Source organism: Pseudophryne corroboree, chromosome 1 (genome assembly GCF_028390025.1).
Source record: "Pseudophryne corroboree isolate aPseCor3 chromosome 1, aPseCor3.hap2, whole genome shotgun sequence".
Lineage (NCBI taxonomy): Eukaryota > Metazoa > Chordata > Amphibia > Anura > Myobatrachidae > Pseudophryne > Pseudophryne corroboree.
The window spans coordinates 1,165,818,460-1,165,841,358 of record NC_086444.1 but is presented as its reverse complement, the minus strand read 5'-3'; the positions used below and the strand labels follow the sequence as shown (position 1 = coordinate 1,165,841,358).

Here is a 22,899-nt window from a genome sequence, read left to right as displayed (position 1 = left end):
TCTCCGGATACAGCCGCCCTAAAGGATCCTGCTGATAGAAAGCAGGAGGCTACCCTAAAAGCTATATATACACACACGGGCATTGTATTGCGACCAGCGATTGCATCAGCATGGATGTGCAGTGCTGCTGCTGCGTGGTCAGATTCCCTGTCGGATAATATTGATACCCTGGATAGGGACACTATTTTGCTGACAGTAGAGCATATAAAGGACGCTGTCTTATACATGCGTGATGCACAGAGGGATATTTGCCGGCTGGCATCAAAAATAAGCGCAATGTCCATTGCCGCCAGAAGGGGGTTATGGACTCGGCAGTGGTCAGGTGATGCCGATTCAAAAAGGCACATGGAAGTTTTGCCTTATAAGGGGGTGGAACTGTTTGGGGATGGTCTTTCAGACCTCGTTTCCACAGCTACGGCTGGGAAATCGACATTTTTGCCACAGGCTACCCCACAGCAAAAGAAGGCACCGTATTATCAAGTACAGTCCTTTCGGCCCCATAAACACAAGAGGGCGCGAGGCGCATCCTTTCTGCCGAGAGGCAAAGGTAGAGGGAAAAAGCTGCAGCATACAGCCAGTTCCCAAGAGCAAAAGTCCTCCCCCGCGTCCGGTAAGTCCACAGCATGACGCTGGGGCTTCACAGGCGGATCCGGGTACGGTGGGGGCCCGTCTCAGAAATTTCAGCACACAGTGGGCTCTCTCACAGGTGGATCCCTGGGCCCTTCAAGTAGTATCTCAGGGGTACAGGCTGGAATTCGAGACGTCCCCCCCCCCCCCCCCCCCCCCGCCGTTTTCTAAAATCTGCCTTACCAGCAACTCCCTCTGCCAGGGAGGCAGTGTTGGTGGCTATCCAAAAACTGTATTCACAGCAAGTGATTGTCAAGGTACCCCTCCTTCAGCAAGGGAAGGGTTACTGTTCCACAATGTTTGTGGAACCGAAACCGGACGGTTCGGTGAGACCCATCTTAAATTTAAAATCCTTGAACACTTATATCAAAAGGTTCAAGTTCAAGATGGAATCGCTCAGGGCGGTTATTGCGAGCCTGGACGAGGGGGATTACATGGTCTCCCTGGACATCAAGGATGCGTACCTGCATGTCCCCATTTACCCTCCTCACCAGGAGTACCTCAGATTTGTGGTACAGGACTGTCACTATCAGTTCCAGACGCTGCCGTTTGGGTTATCCACGGCACCGAGGGTCTTTACCATGGTAATGGCCGAAATGATGATACTCCTTCGCAAGAAGGGAGTTTTAATTATCCCGTACTTGGACGATCTCCTGATAATGGCGAGGTCCAAGGAACAGTTGGTAGTGGGGGTAGCACTTTCTCGGGAAGTGCTACAACAGCACGGCTGGATTCTCAATATTCCAAAGTCACAGCTGGTCCCGACGACACGTCTTCTGTTCCTGGGAATGATTCTGGACACAGACCAGAAAAGTGTTTCTTCCAGTGGAAAAAGCCGAGGAGTTGTCATCTGTAGTCAGAGACCTCCTAAAACCGGGACAGGTGTCGGTACATCAATGCACACGAGTCCTGGGAAAAATGGTTGTTTCGTACGAAGCAATTCCATTCGGAAGGTTCCACGCAAGGACTTTCCAGTGGGACCTGTTGGACAAATGGTCCGGGTCCCATCTCCAGATGCAACAGCGGATAACCCTGTCGGCAAGGACCAGGGTGTCGCTGCTGTGGTGGCTGCAGAGGGCTCATCTACTAGAGGGCCGCAGATTCGGAATACAGGACTGGGTCCTGGTGACCACGGATGCCAGCCTTCGGGGCTGGGGCGCAGTCACACAGGGAAGAAATTTCCAAGGACTGTGGTCAAATCAGGAGATTTCGCTTCACATAAATATTCTAGAGCTAAGGGCCATCTACAATGCCCTAAGCCAGGCAAGGCCCCTGCTTCAGAACCAGCCGGTACTGATCCAATCAGACAACATCACGGCGGTCGCCCATGTAAACAGACAGGGCGGCACAAGAAGCAGGAGGGCAATGGCAGAAGCCACAAGGATTCTCCGATGGGCGGAAAATCATGTGTTAGCACTGACAGCAGTGTTCATTCCGGGAGTGGACAACTGGGAAGCAGACTTCCTCAGCAGGCACGACCTCCACCCGGGAGAATGGGGACTTCATCCAGAAGTCTTCCAAATGATGGTAAACCGGTGGGAAAGACCACAGGTGGACATGATGGCGTCCCGCCTCAACAAAAAGCTAAAAAGATATTGCGCCAGGTCAAGGGACCCTCAGGCGATCGCTGTGGACGCTCCAGTAACACCGTGGGTGTACCAGTCGGTTTATGTGTTTCCTCCTCTGCCTCTCATTCCCAAGGTACTGAGAATAATACGAAGGCGAGGAGTGAAAACTATACTCGTGGTTCCGGATTGGCCAAGAAGAGCTTGGTACCCGGAACTTCAAGAGATGCTTTCAGAGGACCCTTGGCCTCTGCCGCTCAGACAGGACCTGCTGCAGCAGGGGCCCTGTCTGTTCCAAGACTTACCGCGGCTACGTTTGACGGCATGGCGGTTGAACACCGGATCCTGAAGGAAAAGGGAATTCCGGAGGAAGTCATCCCTACCCTGATCAAAGCCAGGAAGGATGTCACCGCAAAACATTATCACCGCATTTGGCGGAAATATGTTGCTTGGTGTGAGGCCAGGAAGGCCCCAACGGAGGAATTTCAACTGGGTCGATTCCTGCATTTCCTGCAAGCAGGGGTGACGTTGGGCCTCAAATTGGGGTCCATTAAGGTCCAGATTTCGGCCCTGTCGATTTTCTTCCAGAAAGAACTGGCTTCACTGCCTGAAGTTCAGACTTTTGTCAAAGGAGTTCTGCGTATTCAGCCTCCTTTTGTGCCCCCAGTGGCACCTTGGGATCTCAATGTGGTTTTGGAGTTCCTGAAATCACATTGGTTTGAACCACTTAAGACTGTGGATTTGAAATATCTCACGTGGAAAGTGGTCATGCTGTTGGCTCTGGCTTCGGCCAGGCGTTTGTCAGAATTGGCTGCTTTGTCCTATAAAAGCCCTTATCTGATTTTCCATATGGATAGGGCAGAGTTGAGGACTCGTCCTCAGTTTCTCCCGAAGGTGGTATCAGCGTTTCACTTGAACCAGCCTATTGTGGTGCCTGCGGCCACTAGGAACTTGGAGCATTCCAAGTTACTGGACGTAGTCAGGGCCCTGAAAATTTATGTTTCCAGGACGGCTGGAGTCAGGAAAACTGACGCGCTGTTTATCCTGTATGCACCCAACAAACTGGGTGCTCCTGCTTCTAAGCAGACTATCGCGCGCTGGATTTGTAGCACTATTCAGCTGGCGCATTCTGCGGTGGGACTACCGCAGCCTAAATCTGTAAAAGCCCATTCCGCAAGGAAGGTGGGCTCATCTTGGGCGGCTGCCCGAGGGGTCTCGGCATTACAACTTTGCCGAGCTGCTACTTGGCCAGGGGCAAACACGTTTGCAAAATTCTACAAATTTGATACCCTGGCTGAGGAGGACCTGGAGTTCTCTCATTCGGTGTTGCAGAGTCATCCGCACTCTCCCGCCCGTTTGGGAGCTTTGGTATAATCCCCATGGTCCTTACGGAGTCCCCAGCATCCACTAGGACGTCAGAGAAAATAAGAATTTACTCATCGGTAATTCTATTTCTCGTAGTCCGTAGTGGATGCTGGGCGCCCATCCCAAGTGCGGATTGTCTGCAATACTTGTAAATAGTTATTGTTACACAAATCGGGTTGTTATTGCGAGCCATCTGTTCAGAGGCTCCATTGTTATCATACTGTTAACCGGGGTTCCTATCACGAGTTATACGGTGTGATTGGTGTGGCTGGTATGAGTCTTACCCGGGATTCAAAATCCTTCCTTATTGTGTCAGCTCTTCCGGGCACAGTGTCCTAACTGAGGCTTGGAGGAGGGTCATAGGGGGAGGAGCCAGTGCACACCATATAGACCTAAATCTTTCTTTAGATGTGCCCAGTCTCCTGCGGAGCCGTCTATTCCCCATGGTCCTTACGGAGTCCCCAGCATCCACTACGGACTACAAGAAATAGAATTACCGGTGAGTAAATTCTTATTTTTTGGTCCTTCCATAAAGCTGGAAATGACTGCCAGAGACATACATAGCCCGATATGTTCAGGCCTCTTCCGTCTCTTATACACCATTTGTGCTTTCTGTGAGACCCAGCACTTGGATCTATGCCTACAGAGGCGTCAGTGTGTGCAGACTGTTCTGAATGTAGAAAAATACCCATAATGCCTTTCTCTCCTTCTCTGTCCCCTCAGGTAGTTTCTACGTTACTCATCAACGTAATCCCAGATCATCACATCCCCCTCAACCTGACGGGCAAGGCAAAGATAGGTGGGAAAGCCTGGGTGAAGGAGCCGCCCCGGCCTACTCCGGGCTTCGAGTCGGACACAATGTGCGAGTCGCAGGTGTGTAATGCCTATCTGTACCTCCCTCTCATGATCACTACTGCTTCATAGGGCCCCTATTGGGGCTGTAGGTGCTCCCACATTGCATGTATGACACTAAATGTGTAGATTCTCCGGCTTGCAGCTCTGTGCTCATCCATGTGTATGGTCTGTCCTGTCAAAATTGTCAGTTACACTTCTACACTACTCTGCATGGCTCGTGTTCCGTCTTTGCACCCTCAGTGACCTTTGCCTGTGGGAGAACGCCCATTACAGCCCAGTCACTCCCCTGCAATTGCAAGCATTGATGCAACTGAACTGCGTACCCCTCTGCACTGCCCAAAGTTGCGTACGCTTGGTTCTGACGGATGCGCAGAGCAAAAACATGCACGATAATCTCCACAAGGGTATGTCGATGGTCATAATGTAGACAGTGAGTGATGAAATGTCAATGTGTTAGAATGTCAATGTATCTTCTCTGGTGAGTCAGCGGTGACTTACCTGCTCATGGCTGCTCCAGCGTCATCTTCTGGGTCCTGGCAGTCCTGTGCCTAACCCCACAAATCCCCTCTAACCCTCCCGCCTGCAGCTTAACTTCAGCGTCAACATTCTGACAATGTTCATATTTCATCATAACTGTTAACATTGTAGTGTCACCATTATGACCGTCGACTACATCCCTTCCGCAAACAGATGTACTCAGCATCCTCCTAATTCTCTCTGTGTAGTCGCTCGGGGTGATGTACTAAGATGATGCTAAAGTACAGTCACCAATAGAAATTTGCGATGGTCTGATCCATATTAGCAGTATTTTTGTCCCATGTTAGTAAATTTCCCACCACTAAGCTTAGACGCCGTGGACTGGTGAGGATGAGCTTACGTACAATTCTATATAATGGCGCAATATACGTCCTGCTCCTTGTCTCTGTACGTATCCCTTGTGTGACTGTCAGTAGTGCCACTTCTATGTAGAATAATGTACGTGTCTATTATTATGTAAGGTTATTATAAAACATATGTGGATTGGTGATAATTACCCATACTCCTCCACTCCGCCAGGTTATCATTAAAAATGGAGAGCTGCTGTGCGGGGTGCTGGATAAAGCTCACTATGGCAGCTCATCGTTTGGGCTCATTCACTGCTGCTACGAGCTCTACGGCGGGGAGACCAGCGGAAAACTGCTCACCTGCCTGGCCCGGCTGTTCACTGCCTACCTGCAGCTCTACCGCGGCTTTACCATGGGTAAGTGGCAGAGCCGCCTCTGTGTGTATCAGTCTCAGCCACCTTTTCTGAAATACGCAAGGAGCTCCTCCACCTTGCACAGGCAGATGTCCGCAGGGTTTTATTACTGTTTATATTATATTATATTATGTTTTGTTCTGTATTTTTCTTCAAGATAAAGGAATCAAGCAATAAATGGTAGGAAATACAGCGTTTGAATAACTGGATCCCCTTTATCTTCTACAAAGACCCAGATGTTTCACCGTTACTCAACCAGTCAGGCTCCATAATGCACAACAGTTTGGTGGCTGATCCTAGTGGCAGGGTCATTGGTGGGGCTGGTGCCATAAGGGGTCATTCCGAGTTGTTTGCTCGCTCGCTAGCAGTTTTTAGAAGCCTTGCAAATGCATAGTCGCTGCCCACGGGGGAGTGTATTTTCGCTTTGCAGGAGTGCGAACGCCTGTGCAGCAGTGTGCCTGTAAACACATTTTGTGCAAAACAAGACAAGCCCTGTAGTTACTTATCCTGTGCGATGATTGCTGCGACGAGTGACACAGTAATGACGTCCGATACCCGCCCAGCAAACGCTCGGCCACGCCTGCGTTTTTCCAAACACTCCCAGAAAACGGTCAGTTGACACCCAGAAACTCCCACTTCCTGTCAATCTTCTTGCGACCGCCAGTGCAAATGAAAGCGTCGCTAGAACCTGTGCAAAACCACGATGCTCGATGTACCCGTACGTCGCGCGTGCTCATTGCGGTGTATGCGCAGATTTGCCGTATTTTTAAGTGATCGCTGCGCAGCAAAAAACGGCAGCTAGCGATCAACTCGGATTGACCCCTATAGGCTGCAGCATGGCTATATGAATCTACTGTATATACTAGTCAAGTGGTAGTGCAGGAAGGCTAGTGGTGCTAGCTTGTGTCACCTACCTTGTACAATACGCACAAGCTCTATAGATCCAATGTAGTGTACTGATTAAATATCCATATATAGAAAGTAGGTGTACTGGCATGGGGTGGGGAGAGACAAGACAAGACCCCTCCACCATCAGGAAAGAACAGAACTGGCTGTTACGCTCCCTGAGTTACTGAGTTACTCCTAGCCTGTACAAAGGAATCGCAGAACACAATATCTAGCTTACATCCTTAGAGTGCCCCTATTTTTAGTTCAGCATCGATGTGGTTTAAGTTGCCAAAATTCTATTGGAATAGTGCTCCCAGTGTCCAATACCTGCACACACTAAAGTCTGCTTCAGTAAAAAATGTGCTGCTGTTACAGTATAATGTGGGAGCTGGTTGTCAGCCTGCCCGTCTATCTGTTATAGTATATTATTGTTTGTGACGATCTGGGTTCTGTTGACTTACAGATGTGGAGGACATTTTGGTTCGACCCTATGCCAACGTGAAAAGGCAGCAGATTATGGAAAGCTCCACCCACTGCGGAGGACTGGTAAGCTTACTGTATATAAGCAGTCGCGATCGTCTCAACTTAACGGCAAAAGGCAAAATGCACCACTCGCCTGTACACAGTGAGGGCTGCTGTTTTTGGGGCGCAGCCCTATTTCAGGAGAATGCCCTCTGTGCCTCATGCCTCGTGCCTCCCCATTATAGCTTCATGCTGGTGAATAATAGGCTGCATTCTCAAGAATATTGATTGAGTCAGCAGCCCGACACTTCTACTCTTTACAGCTTTAATATGTGCTATAAACTCTCTGCGCCCCCCCCCCCCCCATAAAGTCGTTGGATTCCTCAATTCCTATTGGTCACTGGTCAGATCTCCGTAATGGGCACTGATGCTGATTCTGGCTAGACTCCACAGAGCTCCTTAATTGGCTGTTGGGGCTTCTGCAGGATCACAGCAGTTGATCACACCTCAATCCACTATCAGGAGCCAGATCGCCCTGAATGGAATCACATGGTTTTGTTTATTTCCCTGTATTGCAAGATTGTAAAATAAATTAGACCGATAAACATGCGTGCTGCGTTGCACAAAATGCTATGTGCCGGAGTAAACCACAGAATTATTTATTTAGTTCCTTATTAATACAACTGTTTCAACAAGAACGTTCTCATGTAAATTAATCATTCAAGATCCAAGGTTACAAGAAGTGTATTAATCTGTAATTTTCCCTGAATCAATTTTGTCCTTGGGGAATAAACGTGTGTTACCTGATACTCCTGGCTCAGCTCCAGACATTTATTTTTTAGCAGGAACCTTTGTCTGTTCAGCTGTCATCTCTACCTGCAGAGGAACACGGCTCATTGCGGCAGTCTTCTGTTACAGCCACTTTTCCTCTGACGGCTGAGTGACTGGGATCTCGTTTCCAGGAGCTCCAGCATCTATGAATAGCTACTTACAAAACTTTCACTGGCCTTCTCTTTTGTAAACCCGTGCTGGTTCCCAGGTTCTGGGGAATAACCGTCTGACCAAGAAAGGCCCCAAAAACCAATATGTACCACGTAGACTTATTACGTAGGACAGAGATTTTCAACCTTTTACAACTCGTGGCACACTGAACAAGATTTAAATATTGCCAAGGCACATTCAAATATAATGGTGATGCATGGTGCAGTTGCGTGCACTAGGATGTAATGTTGCAGCTTCTCCATAGGTAACATCTGAGCCACATCTGAGAAAGCCAGAAGAGCCCAACGTTGCCCGGGCCCAAAATTAGAACTGGCTCTGCAACCACTAAACCCACCAGTATTGATCGTTCCAGGGCCTCAGTAGCGGCAAAACGCTGATGGGCCTGGCTGTGCTTCTATGGCAGCACACCTGGAGACTGCTCAGGGCACACTAGATTGCCACGGTACAGTGGTTGTAAAACACTGACGTAAGATATATTTAGAATAATGGCTAAATGCTGACATTAATACATAGAGGAAATAGAGGAACTTACGCACTTCTATAAATTACGTTATGCTGACTGTTTGTGTAGTGGTGAAGTGGTTTCATGTTTTGATTAGATCACAATGCATATATCTATGTGTGACCAGGCGACTATGACAGACCTGACCCTTGTTTTTAGGCTGTCCGAGCGGCTTTCAGCCTCTCGCCGGTATCTTCAGATGAGGAAGCCCGGGGGAAGTGGCAGGATGCACATCTAAATAAAGACCAGAGGGACTTTAACATGGTCGATATGAAATTCAAGGAGAAAGTTAATGAGTTCAGCAATGAGATAAATAAAGTGAGTATGATGTCTAAAGGGTATGTTTCCCTTACTCAGGTCATGTGTCCTCTAGGTGTACGTATGAGGGACCTCACTCTGGATATACAGTAGGTCCTCAAGGTGTACGTATCAGGGGCCTCACTCCCGGATATACAGTAGGTCCTCAGGTGTCTGTATGAGGGGCCTCACTCTGGTTATGGGTCCTCTAGGTATATGTGTGAGGGCCTCATTCTAGTTCTGGGTCCTCTAAGTCAGTGGTTCTCAACCTCGGTCCTCAAGTACCCCCAACAGTTCATGTTTTCCAGATCACCTAGCAGTTGAACAGGTGTATTCACTGATACATTATAAAAGACCCACAGGTGGAGCAAATGATTTCACTTGCAATCCTGTGAGATCTGGAAACATGAACTGTTGGGGGTACTTGAGGACCGAGGTTGAGAACCACTGTTCTAGGTGTAGGTATGAGAGGCCTCACTCCAATTAATGGGTCCTCTAGGTGTATGTATGAGGGACCTCACTCCGGATATGGGTCCTCCTAGGTGTATGTATGAGGGGCCTCACTCCGGATATGGGTCCTCTAGGTGTATGCATGAGGGACCTCACTCCGGATATGGGTCCTCCTAGGTGTATGTATGAGGGGCCTTACTCCGGTAATGGGTCCTCTGTGTGTATGTATGAGAGGCCCTACTCCGGTTATGGGTCCTCTAGGTGTATGTATGAGGGGCCCTACTCCGGTTATGGGTCCTCTAGGTGTATGTATGAGGGGCCCTACTATGGTTATGGGTCCTCTAGGTGTATGTATGAGGGGCCCTACTCCGGTTATGGGTCCTCTAGGTGTATGTATGAGGGGCCCTACTATGGTTATGGGTTCTCTAGGTGTATGTATGAGGGGCCTTACTTCGGTAATGGGTCCTCTGTGTGTATGTATGAGAGGCCCTACTCCGGTTATGGGTCCTCTAGGTGTATGTATGAGGGGCCCTACTCCGGTTATGGGTCCTCCTAGGTGTATGTATGAGGGGCCCTACTCCGGTTATGGGTTCTCTAGGTGTATGTATGAAGAGCCTCACTCTGGTTAGGGGTCCTCTTAGTGTATGTATGAGGGGCCTCATACGTTATCATTGTTGACTTGGTAATTGACATTGTGGCCGAATACCATGTCAGTTTTATGATGATTTTATGTTTGTTTGGTGAAAATCCCATTAGAAACCCCCATAAAACTAATGTATGACAGATGTACATTGCCGGTAGTTTACAAAACCCCATCACAACTGCTGTACAGTAAATACAGTGGATTGGTGTTTCAATTACCCAGTGATGTGCAGGGGTTTCAAAATGCCTGAAAAAGTGACGATTTGTAAATGTACCCCTAGGTGTGTATTTTAGACCTATGTATGTAAGGGCCTTACTCCGGCTGTGTCTGGGTGGGTATTATAGGCCTCATTTTATGTGTCTTCTCTAACTATATGAAGGTCTCTGTCCAGATATGTGTCCTCTGCATGCATATCATTTGAGGTCTCCTTCTGATGTGCATGAGAGACCTCCATCAGGTTTTTTGTCTTCTGTGTATGATAGGCCTCACCGTTTTTGTGTCCCCATAGGTCTGTATGCCTCTTGGGCTCCACAGACATTTTCCAGAGAATAACTTGCAGCTGATGGTTCTTTCTGGAGCCAAAGGATCCACTGTAAATACTATGCAGGTACCATTCTCACGTATGTCTCAGCTAGTCCCATACCCCTGTTAGGGCATTGGGTGATTGCGTTGTGTTTTGTTTTTTCCCACAGATCTCCTGCTTGTTGGGTCAGATCGAGTTGGAAGGTCGTCGGCCTCCACTAATGCCCTCTGGAAAGTCACTGCCTTGTTTCCAGCCGTATGACTTTACACCACGGTCCGGTGGCTTTGTGACTGGTCGCTTTCTAACTGGCATCAAAGCTCCAGTATGTTACTATATGTGGTCTTTTATAGTGTACAGTATGAACATAGCTAACCCTTACTGGTATATGGTGTCTGTTGATACGTCTCATGATGATGGTGAACACAAGAACAGGAAAATGGAGACAGCAGGAAGCCACGGCTTGAGAGTTATATAGTGGAAGGAGCAGGGTCCCCAGCAGCACAGAGTATATCACAGGGCTGGCCAAACCAGTCCTCGAGATCTACCAACAGTACACATTTTCCAGATCACCTAGCTGGTGCACAGGTGTAGTCATTACTAATTAAGATGTGCTGCATTCATTCCTAACTGACAATTCTACAGGTCTCCAGGAGGCCTGGAAAACATGAACTGTTGGTAGATTTCGAGGACCGGTTTGGCCAGCCCTGGTATATCAGATAAGTGATGTGTTAGTGAGGACAGGGCTGCATGTGGCAGTAGTAGTGACATGATGTGAGGAGGGCAATGGAGCGGGCAGTAAGCCACAGACTGAGAGTTATATAGTGGAAGGAGCAGGGTACCCTAGCAGCATAGAATATATAAAGAAATAAGAGATGAGGACAGAGTTGAGGACAGAGTTGCATGTCACAGGGGCAGTGACATGATGTGAGGAGGGGAATGGAGGCAGCAGGAAGCTACAAACTGATATACAGTAGTTGGAGAACAGGGTCACACAGCAGCACAGATTATATCAGGAGATGAGTGGTGTGTTAGTGAGAACAGGGCTACATGTGACAGGGGCAGTGACATGATGTGAGGAGGGAAATGGAGGCAGCAGGAAGCCACAAACTGATATAGTAGAAGGAGCAGGGTCACACAGCAGCACAGAGTTTATATAGATTGACAGATATATGGGGCTACTTTCTAACTGAAGTTGAATGAATCTCTATGTGCAACAGACTGGATAATATGATAAACTGTTACAGCGGGATCTAGCTGCAGAGTGCGAGAAATGTGCAATAAGCCTAGGTGGTCAGGCGTTTCTTTGTAGTCCATGTGTATCCGGCAATGACCTGCCACTCCTGTGATGATGAGATAGTGATAGGATTCCTGAAACTTTTCTATTAAACTATGAGAGAGAAAAAAACCAGAGATCTGGATATTTTTATTTAATTATTTATTTTCGTTCTCCATCTCTCTGCTGCTGCTGCTTCCGCCCTCTGAGGGCTCTTTCACATCTATACACTGTTAACATGTCCTTGAGTAGCTGATGACTGAATAGCTAGTTAAAAATTATGAGGAACAATCTGTTAAAGGCTTTTTCCCGCTGTCGATGCCACAACCCATTTCTCATTTGCTCCCAAAAGGCAATTGAAAAGAGTGTTCAAAATGAGACTGTAAAATCTTTCTAAAGGCCCTATCCATTTCATGCATTCTTAACTCCATTCCCAGGAATTCTTCTTTCACTGTATGGCTGGGAGAGAGGGACTGGTGGACACTGCTGTGAAAACAAGTCGCTCTGGATACCTGCAGAGGTTAGCATTGCTTCAGTATTCTCTTCTCCTATTTATGTACATATGTGTTACTGTATGTATAGATATCTACAGTGAAGACTTTGTATGGCGTTCTGCAGACATACTGGAACATGAAGATGAGGGGTTATGAAGCAGGCGCTGTTGCCACTTAATGTAGGCATGCTGCGATGGGAGTTGGTGGTAGGTGATTGGGCAGTACCACTGCTAACCAAACACCCCACGCAGACCTTAAACTCCTAATACGTCTACTTAAAAACTTCTCAAAGAACCAGCATGGACAAACCCTGCCAATGACCAGTCCTCTCTCTGTAGGTGTGTTATTAAGCATCTGGAAGGACTTGTGGTTCAGTATGACCTCACCGTGCGTGATAGTGATGGAAGCGTGGTGCAGTTTCTGTATGGGGAAGACGGGCTAGACGTGCCCAAGACCCAGTTTCTGCAGCCGAAACAGTTCCCGTTCATTGCCGAGAATTACGAGGTATGATGCTGTTCTGGGCCTTTTCCATAGCCAGATCCGTGACACTTATCCTGTGCAGTCCTCATAGCAGCTTTCCTAAGTCTCTGGAGACATGTCAAACCTCTGAGAGAGATCAAGTGGAGAGGTTGCCAATAGCAACCAGTCCGCTTATAACGGTCATTTCATAAACTGTGCTAGATAAACGACAGAAGCTCATCGGTTACAATGTTCAACTTCACTTTATCTCTTTCAAAAGTTGTATACATCTCCCCCCCCCCCCCCCCTGAACCTGCAATATGGACTAACAAATTGATGGGACGTTATACTTTTAATTAAAAAAAATATATATATATATTAAGAACACAAACACGTTCTTGTTCACTTAATTGCATTACTTTAATTCATGTATACACTGGACATTCTGGCTTTTTCATGAGTTGGATTTGTACATATTGACAGTGCCTTTTAGTGTAGGTTCAGCATGTATTTTATATGTGTGCTTATTTCTGAGGCCTACATACAGTCCATGGTATTGCTTTATTTATAGTGTTGACTGTGTTATCTTGTTATCATGTATATTCTTTTCAGTAATGTATTATTTTATGTCTTTGTCACCGCTGAGCAGTACACTTACATACTTCAAATATTAACGATGTTTAGTGTATTAAATCATGTGACACCGGTCCACACGTTGTATTTCACTATTTCTGGCCTTGCCAAACAGTCGCAGAGTAAAATATTTCTCTATCGTCCTAGTGGATGCTGGGGTTCCTGAAAGGACCATGGGGAATAGCGGCTCCGCAGGAGACAGGGCACAAAAGTAAAGCTTTCCGATCAGGTGGTGTGCACTGGCTCCTCCCCCTATGACCCTCCTCCAAGCCAGTTAGATTTTTGTGCCCGGCTGAGAAGTGTGCAATCTAGGTGGCTCTCCTAAAGAGCTGCTTAGAAAAGTTTAGCTTAGGTTTTTTATTTTACAGTGAGTCCTGCTGGCAACAGGATCACTGCAACGAGGGACTTAGGGGAGAAGAAGTGAACTCACCTGCGTGCAGGATGGATTGGCTTCTTGGCTACTGGACATCAGCTCCAGAGGGACGATCACAGGTACAGCCTGGATGGTCACCGGAGCCTTGCCGCCGGCCCCCTTGCAGATGCTGAAGTAAGAAGAGGTCCAGAATCGGCGGCAGAAGACTCCTCAGTCTTCTAAAGGTAGCGCACAGCACTGCAGCTGTGCGCCATTTTCCTCTCAGCACACTTCACACGGCAGTCACTGAGGGTGCAGGGCGCTGGGAGGGGGGCGCCCTGGGAGGCAAATGAATACCTATTTTGGCTAAAAATACCTCACATATAGCCTCCGGAGGCTATATGGAGATATTTAACCCCTGCCAGAATCCGTTAAGAGCGGGAGACGAGGCCGCCGAAAAAGGGGCGGGGCCTATCTCCTCAGCACACAGCGCCATTTTCCCTCACAGAAAGGCTGGAGGGAAGGCTCCCAGGCTCTCCCCTGCACTGCACTACAGAAACAGGGTTAAAACAGAGAGGGGGGGCACTAATTTGGCGTTAGAAATATATAAAAGATGCTATAAGGGAAAACACTTATATAAGGTTGTCCCTATATAATTATAGCGTTTTTGGTGTGTGCTGGCAAACTCTCCCTCTGTCTCTCCAAAGGGCTAGTGGGTCCTGTCCTCTATCAGAGCATTCCCTGTGTGTGTGCTGTGTGTCGGTACGTGTGTGTCGACATGTAGGAGGACGATGTTGGTGAGGAGGCGGAGCAATTGCCTGTAATGGTGATGTCACTCTCTAGGGAGTCGACACCGGAATGGATGGCTTATTTAGGGAATTACGTGATAATGTCAACACGCTGCAAGGTCGGTTGACGACATGAGACGGCCGACAAACAATTAGTACCGGTCCAGACGTCTCAAAAACACCGTCAGGGGTTTTAAAACGCCCGTTTACTTTAGTCGGTCGACACAGACACAGACAGGGACACTGAATCCAGTGTCGACGGTGAATAAACAAACGTATTCCTTATTAGGGCCACACGTTAAAGGCAATGAAGGAGGTGTTACATATTTCTGATACTACAAGTACCACAAAAGAGGGTATTATGTGGGATGTGAAAAAACTACCATAGTTTTTCCAGAATCAGATAAATTAAATAAAGTGTGTGATGATGCGTGGGTTCCCCCCGATAGAAAATTATGGGCGGTATACCCTTTCCCGCCAGAAGTTAGGGCGCGTTGGGAAACACCCCTTAGGGTGGATAAGGCGCTCACACGCTTATCAAAACAAGTGGCGGTACCGTCTATAGATAGGGCCGTCCTCAAGGTCCAGCTGACAGGAGGTTGGAAAATATCATAAAAAGTATATACACACATACTGGTGTTATACTGCGACCAGCGATCGCCTCAGCCTGGATGTGCAGAGCTGGGGTGGCTTGGTCGGATTCCCTGACTAAAAATATTGATACCCTTGACAGGGACAGTATTTTATTGACTATAGAGCATTTAAAGGATGCATTTCTATATATGCGAGATGCACAGAGGGATATTTGCACTCTGGCATCAAGAGTAAATGCGATGTCCATAACTGCCAGAAGATGTTATGGACACGACAGTGGTCAGGTGATGCAGATTCCAAACGGCACAAAGGTGTATTGCCGTATAAAGGAAGAGGAGTTATTTGGGGTCGGTCCATCGGACCTGGTGGCCACGGCAACTGCTGGAAAATCCACCGTTTTTACCCTAAGTCACATCTCTGCAGAAAAAGACACCGTCTTTTCAGCCTCAGTCCTTTCGTCCCTATAAGATCATATCTGCCCAGGGATAGAGGAAAGGGAAGAAGACTGCAGCAGGCAGCCCATTCCCAGGAACAGAAGCGTTCCACCGCTTCTGACAAGTTCTCAGCATGGCGCTGAGACCGTACAGGACCCCTGGATCCTACAAGTAGTATCCCAGGGGTACAGATTGGAATGTCGAGAAGTTTCCCCTTCGCAGGCTCCTGAAGTCTGCTTTACCAAGGTCTCCCTCCGACAAGGAGGCAGTATTGGAAAAAATTCACAAGCTGTATTCCCAGCAGGTGATAATTAAATTACCCCTCCTACTACAAGAAAAGGGGTATTATTCCACACTATATTGTGGTACTGAAGCCAGAAGGCTAGGTGAGACTTATTCTAAAAAATTTTTTTGAACACTTACAAAGGTTCAAATCAAGATGGAGTCGCTCAGAGCAGTGATAACGAACCAGGAAGAAGGGGACTATATAGTGTCCCGGGACATCAGGGATCCTTACCTCTATGTCCCAAATTTGCCCTTCTCACTAAGGGTACCTCAGGTTCGTGGTGCAGAACTGTCACTATCAGTTTCAGACGCTGCCGTTTGGATTGTCCACGGCACCCCGGGTCTTTACCAAGGTAATGGCCGAAATGATGATTCTTCTTCGAAGGAAAGGCGTCTTAATTATCCCTTACTTGGACGATCTCCTGATAAGGGCATAGTCCAGGGAACAGTTGGAGGTCGGAGTAGCACTATCTAGGATACTGCTACAACAGCACGGGTGGATTCTAAATATTCCAAAATCGCAGCTGATCCCGACGACACGTCTGCTGTGCCTAGGGATGATTCTGGACACAGTCCAGAAAAAGGTGTTTCTCCCGGAAGAGAAAGCCAGGGAGTTATCCGAGCTAGTCAGGAACCTCCTAAAAACAGTGCATCATTGCACAAGGGTCCTGGTAAAAATGGTGGCTTCCTACGAAGCAATTCCATTCGGCAGATTTCACGCAAGAACTTTTCAGTGGGATCTGCTGGACAAATGGTCCGGATCGCATCTTCAGATGCATCAGCGGATAACCCTATATCCAAGGACAAGGGTGTCTCTCCTGTGGTGGTTATAGAGTGCTCATCTTCTAGAGGGCCGCAGATTCGGCATTCAGGATTGGATGCTGGTGACCACGGAGCCCAGCCCGAGAGGCTGGGGAGCAGTCACACAAGGAAAAAATTTCCAGGGAGTGTGATCAAGTCTGGAGACTTTTCTCCACATAAATATACTGGAGCTAAGGGTAAATTTATAATGCTCTAAGCTTAGCAAGACCTCTGCTTCAAGGTCAGCCGGTATTGATCCAGTGGGAAAAACATCACGGCAGTCGCCCACGTAAACAGACAGGGCGACACAAGAAGCAGGAGGGCAATGGCAAAAACTGCAAGGACTTTTCGCTGGGCGGAAATTCATGTGATAGCACTGTCAGCAGTGTTTCATCCCGGGAATGGAAACTGGGAAGCAGACTTCCTCAGCAGGCACGACCTCCACCCGGGAGAGTGGAAACTTCATCGGGAAGTTTTTTCCACATGATTGTAAACCGTTGGGAAATACCAAAGGTGGACATGATGGCGTCCCGTCTGAACAAAAAACGGGACAGGTATTGCGCCAGGTCAAGAGACCCTCAGGCAATAGCTGTGGACGTTCTGGTAACACCGTGGGTGTACCAGTCGGTGTATGTGTTCCCTCCTCTGCTTCTCATACCTAAGGTGCTGAAAATTATAAGACGTAGAGGAGTAAGAACTATACTCATGGCTCCGGATTGGCCAAGAAGGACTTGGTACCCGGAACTTCAAGAGATGCTTACAGAGGTCTTATGGCCTCTGCCGCTAAGAAGGGACTTGCTTCAGCAAGTACCATGTCTGTTCCAAGACTTACCGCAGCTGCGTTTGTCGGCATGGCGGTGGAAAGCCGGATCCTAAGGGAAAAAGGCATTCCGGAAGAGGTCATTCCTACCCTGGTCAAGGCCAGAAAGGAGGTGACCGCACAACATTATCACCACATGTGGCGAAAATATGTTGCGTGGTGTGAGGCCAGGAAGGCCCCACAAAGAAATTTCAACTCGGTCGTTTCCTGCATTTCCTGCAAACAGGAGTGTCTATGGGCCTCAAATTGGGGTCCATTAAGGTTCAAATTTCGGCCCTGTCGATTTTCTTCCAGAAAGAATTGGCTTCAGTTCCTGAAGTCCAGAAGTTTGTCAAGGGAGTATTGCATATACAACCCCCTTTTGTGCCTCCAGTGGCACTGTGGGATCTCAACGTAGTTCTGGGATTCCTCAAATCACATTGGTTTAAAACCAGTCAAATCTGTGGATTTGAAGCATCTCACATGAAAAGTGACCATGCTCTTGGCCCTGGCCTGGACCAGGCGAGTGTCAAATTGGTGGTTTTTTCTCAAAAAAGCCCATATCTGTTTGTCCATTCGGACAGGGCAGAGCTGCGGACTCGTCCCCAGTTCTCTCCCTAAGGTGGTGTCAGTGTTTCACCTGAACCAGCTTATTGTGGTGCCTTGCACCTACTAGGGACTTGGAGGACTCCAAGTTGCTAGATGTTGTCAGGGCCCTGAAAATATGTTCCAGGACGGCTGGAGTCAGGAAAACTGACTTGCTGTTATCCTGTATGCACCCAACAAACTGGGTGCTCTTGCTTCTAAGCAGACTATTGCTAGTTGGATGTGTAATACAATTCAGCTTGCACATTCTGTGGCAGGCCTGCCACAGCCAAAATATGTAAATGCCCATTCCACAAGGAAGGTGGGCTCATCTTGGGCGGCTGCCCGAGGGGTCTCGGCTTTACAACTTTGCCGAGCAGCTACTTGGTCAGGGGCAAACACGTTTGCTAAATTCTACAAATTTGATACCCTGGCTAAGGAGGACCTGGAGTTCTCTCATTCGGTGCTGCAGAGTCATCCGCACTCTCCCGCTCGTTTGGGAGCTTTGGTATAATCCCCATGGTCCTTTCAGGAACCCCAGCATCCACTAGGACGATAGAGAAAATAAGAATTTACTTACCGATAATTCTATTTCTCGGAGTCCGTAGTGGATGCTGGGCGCCCATCCCAAGTGCGGATTATCTGCAATAGTTGTACATAGTTACAAAAATCGGGTTATTATTGTTGTGAGCCATCTTTTCAGAGGCTCCGCTGTTATCATACTGTTAACTGGGTTTAGATCACAAGTTGTACGGTGTGATTGGTGTGGCTGGTATGAGTCTTACCCGGGATTCAAAATTCCTCCCTTATTGTGTACGCTCGTCCGGGCACAGTACCTAACTGGCTTGGAGGAGGGTCATAGGGGGAGGAGCCAGTGCACACCACCTGATCGGAAAGCTTTACTTTTGTGCCCTGTCTCCTGCGGAGCCGCTATTCCCCATGGTCCTTTCAGGAACCCCAGCATCCACTACGGACTCCGAGAAATAGAATTATCGGTAAGTAAATTCTTATTTTTCATGGTTTTGGCTGTGATTCAATAGACATCAGCGTACAAGATAAGCCGGCCTGCTAAACTAGTATCAGTGAGCCAACACCAGTACTACAAACGCTAAATAATTTACGGTATGTGCAGGGTATAAGATGGGGTAATATTCACATGAGGTTGCAGGATCTTATTGGCGCTTGTTATGTGGAAGCAGCTATAGCTCTAATATGGTAATGCAGCAGGGGGCGTCACACCTTCTGTTATATTACTGATCCAAACTGCGTCTATGGTTGCACTATCGGATCATCTCCGGCGACATCAGCCGGCTGCATGACCCATGGGGTCGCTGCAGCAGCTACCAAGAGGCCAGGAAATCTCCGTCTCTGGACGGAGATCCTTGCCTCGTTCCTCCTCCGCAACGGCAGTGACAAGCCTCCAATTGCCAAAATGGAGAACACCTCTGCCCCCAAACGGCATCAGTCTGTGAATCACTGACCGTCTGATATCGGACTGCTTCATCGTCGCAGTACAGGTTCCGCACATGCGCTAAGTACCAAACATCTGTACTTTTCGGCATGGGATGCAGATCCTTTAGGGCCGCTGTGCATTTCAGAAGATGTTGATGGCTGTTAAAACATTATTGGAGTTTATCAACACAACATGTTTTCACAAGTGGCTTACCATTATCATTTCTGCAGCGGGGTACACTGGGGTTCCACAGAGAATAACATCGGGGTGTAGAGTAGGATCTTGATCCGTGGCACCAACAGGCTAAAAGCTTTGACTGTTCCCATGATGCTCAGCGCCGCCTATTCTATAACCCCGCCTCCGTGCACAGGAGCTCAGTTTGCAGGCAGGACACTAACAGGAGCAGCCCTGAAAAGAGCTTTTTTAAAAGAAGATAGAAGACTTCAAGGGCAGCAGTAGAGGCACTCTTAGTGCTAGATGTCATTCTGACATCTCATGCTGCAGCTCCATCACCTCCCCCGGCGGCGCTGTATACTCCCGCGTTCCTGGTTGCTGGGTACTTACAGCGGAGGCTCCGGTTATTCACCTTGGGCACACACACTAGCCGCAGCTCTCCAGGGTCGCGTGGCTGCATCAGACGGGACCCGCCAAAAATCGCGATCCAGCGCGGCCATTAGGAGGCTGGCCGCGCGTGTTGGTACAGGGACCCCAGTATACCACCAGGGCAGGGGAACAGGTCGGTTATATATATTACCATTTCTCTATCGTCCTAGTGGATGCTGGGGTTCCTGAAAGGACCATGGGGAATAGCGGCTCCGCAGGAGACAGGGCACAAAAAGTAAAGCTTTAGGATCAGGTGGTGTGCACTGGCTCCTCCCCCTATGACCCTCCTCCAAGCCTCAGTTAGATTTTTGTGCCCGGCCGAGAAGGGTGCAATCTAGGTGGCTCTCCTAAAGAGCTGCTTAGAAAAGTTTAGCTTAGGTTTTTTATTTTACAGTGAGTCCTGCTGGCAACAGGATCACTGCAACGAGGGACTTAGGGGAGAAGAAGTGAACTCACCTGCGTGCAGGATGGATTGGCTTCTTTGGCTACTGGACATTAGCTCCAGAGGGACGATCACAGGTACAGCCTGGATGGTCACCGGAGCCTCGCCGCCGGCCCCCTTGCAGATGCTGAAACGAGAAGAGGTCCAGAATCGGCGGCAGAAGACTCCTCAGTCTTCTTAAGGTAGCGCACAGCACTGCAGCTGTGCGCCATTTCCTCTCAGCACACTTCACACGGCAGTCACTGAGGGTGCAGGGCGCTGGGAGGGGGGCGCCCTGGGAGGCAAATGAAAACCTTTTTTGGCTAAAAATACCTCACATATAGCCTCCGGGGGCTATATGGAGATATTTAACCCCTGCCAGAATCCATTAAAGAGCGGGAGACGAGGCCGCCGAAAAAGGGGCGGGGCCTATCTCCTCAGCACACAGCGCCATTTTCCCTCACAGAAAGGCTGGAGGGAAGGCTCCCAGGCTCTCCCCTGCACTGCACTACAGAAACAGGGTTAAAACAGAGAGGGGGGGGCACTAATTTGGCGTTAGAAATATATAAAAGATGCTATAAGGGAAAACACTTATATAAGGTTGTCCCTATATAATTATAGCGTTTTTGGTGTGTGCTGGCAAACTCTCCCTCTGTCTCTCCAAAGGGCTAGTGGGTCCTGTCCTCTATCAGAGCATTCCCTGTGTGTGTGCTGTGTGTCGGTACGTGTGTGTCGACATGTATGAGGACGATGTTGGTGAGGAGGCGGAGCAATTGCCTGTAATGGTGATGTCACTCTCTAGGGAGTCGACACCGGAATGGATGGCTTATTTAGGGAATTACGTGATAATGTCAACACGCTGCAAGGTCGGTTGACGACATGAGACGGCCGACAAACAATTAGTACCGGTCCAGACGTCTCAGAAACACCGTCGGGGGTTTTTAAAACGCCCGTTTACTTTAGTCGGTCGACACGGACACGGACACTGAATCCAGTGTCGACGGTGAATAAACAAACGTATTCCTTATTAGGGCCACACGTTAAGGGCAATGAAGGAGGTGTTACATATTTCTGATACTACAAGTACCACAAAAGAGGGTATTATGTGGGATGTGAAAAAACTACCGTAGTTTTTCCTGAATCAGATAAATTAAATGAAGTGTGTGATGATGCGTGGGTTCCCCCCGATAGAAAATTATGGGCGGTATACCCTTTCCCGCCAGAAGTTAGGGCGCGTTGGGAAACACCCCTTAGGGTGGATAAGGCGCTCACACGCTTATCAAAACAAGTGGCGGTACCGTCTATAGATAGGGCCGTCCTCAAGGAGCCAGCTGACAGGAGGCTGGAAAATATCATAAAAAGTATATACACACATACTGGTGTTATACTGCGACCAGCGATCGCCTCAGCCTGGATGTGCAGAGCTGGGGTGGCTTGGTCGGATTCCCTGACTAAAAATATTGATACCCTTGACAGGGACAGTATTTTATTGACTATAGAGCATTTAAAGGATGCATTTTCTATATATGCGAGATGCACAGAGGGATATTTGCACTCTGGCATCAAGAGTAAGTGCGATGTCCATATCTGCCAGAAGATGTTTATGGACACGACAGTGGTCAGGTGATGCAGATTCCAAACGGCACAAAGGTGTATTGCCGTATAAAGGAAGAGGAGTTATTTGGGGTCGGTCCATCGGACCTGGTGGCCACGGCAACTGCTGGAAAATCCACCGTTTTTACCCTAAGTCACATCTCTGCAGAAAAAGACACCGTCTTTTCAGTCTCAGTCCTTTCGTCCCTATAAGAGTCATATCTGCCCAGGGATAGAGGAAAGGGAAGAAGACTGCAGCAGGCAGCCCATTCCCAGGAACAGAAGCGTTCCACCGCTTCTGCCAAGCTCTCAGCATGACGCTGGGACCGTACAGGACCCCTGGATCCTACATGTAGTATCCCAGGGGTACAGATTGGAATGTCGAGACGTTTCCCCTTCGCAGGCTCCTGAAGTCTGGTTTACCAAGGTCTCCCTCCGACAAGGAGGCAGTATGGGAAACAATTCACAAGCTGTATTCCCAGCAGGTGATAATCAAATTACCCCTCCTACAACAAGAAAAGGGGTATTATTCCACATTATATTGTGGTACTGAAGCCAGAAGGCTAGGTGAGACCTATTCTAAATCTAAAAAAATTTGAACACTTACAAAGGTTCAAATCAAGATGGAGTCACTCAGAGCAGTGATAACGAACCAGGAAGAAGGGGACTATATAGTGTCCCGAGACATCAGGGATGCTTACCTCCATGTCCAAAATTTGCCCTTCTCACTAAGGGTACCTCAGGTTCGTGGTACAGAACTGTCACTATCAGTTTCAGACGCTGCCGTTTGGATTGTCCACGGCACCCCGGGTCTTTACCAAGGTAATGGCCGAAATGATGATTCTTCTTCGAAGAAAAGGCAACTTAATTATCCCTTACTTGGACGATCTCCTGATAAGGGCAAAGTCCAGGGAAC

The 22,899-nt window shown here is 48.3% G+C and overlaps 1 protein-coding gene across 1 annotated transcript in view; it reads left to right on the top strand.

Moving 5' to 3' along the window:
- The window catches only part of POLR1A (RNA polymerase I subunit A), a 298,145-nt gene that overhangs the window by 74,052 nt on the left and 201,194 nt on the right, over positions 1–22,899 (top strand). The window contains exons 15-22 of the mRNA XM_063924980.1: positions 4,281–4,430; positions 5,469–5,652; positions 7,001–7,083; positions 8,663–8,821; positions 10,402–10,500; positions 10,586–10,738; positions 12,127–12,209; positions 12,522–12,687. Coding sequence (XP_063781050.1) covers positions 4,281–4,430; positions 5,469–5,652; positions 7,001–7,083; positions 8,663–8,821; positions 10,402–10,500; positions 10,586–10,738; positions 12,127–12,209; positions 12,522–12,687 — 1,077 coding nt within the window. The remainder of the gene's footprint in view (positions 1–4,280; positions 4,431–5,468; positions 5,653–7,000; positions 7,084–8,662; positions 8,822–10,401; positions 10,501–10,585; positions 10,739–12,126; positions 12,210–12,521; positions 12,688–22,899) is intronic.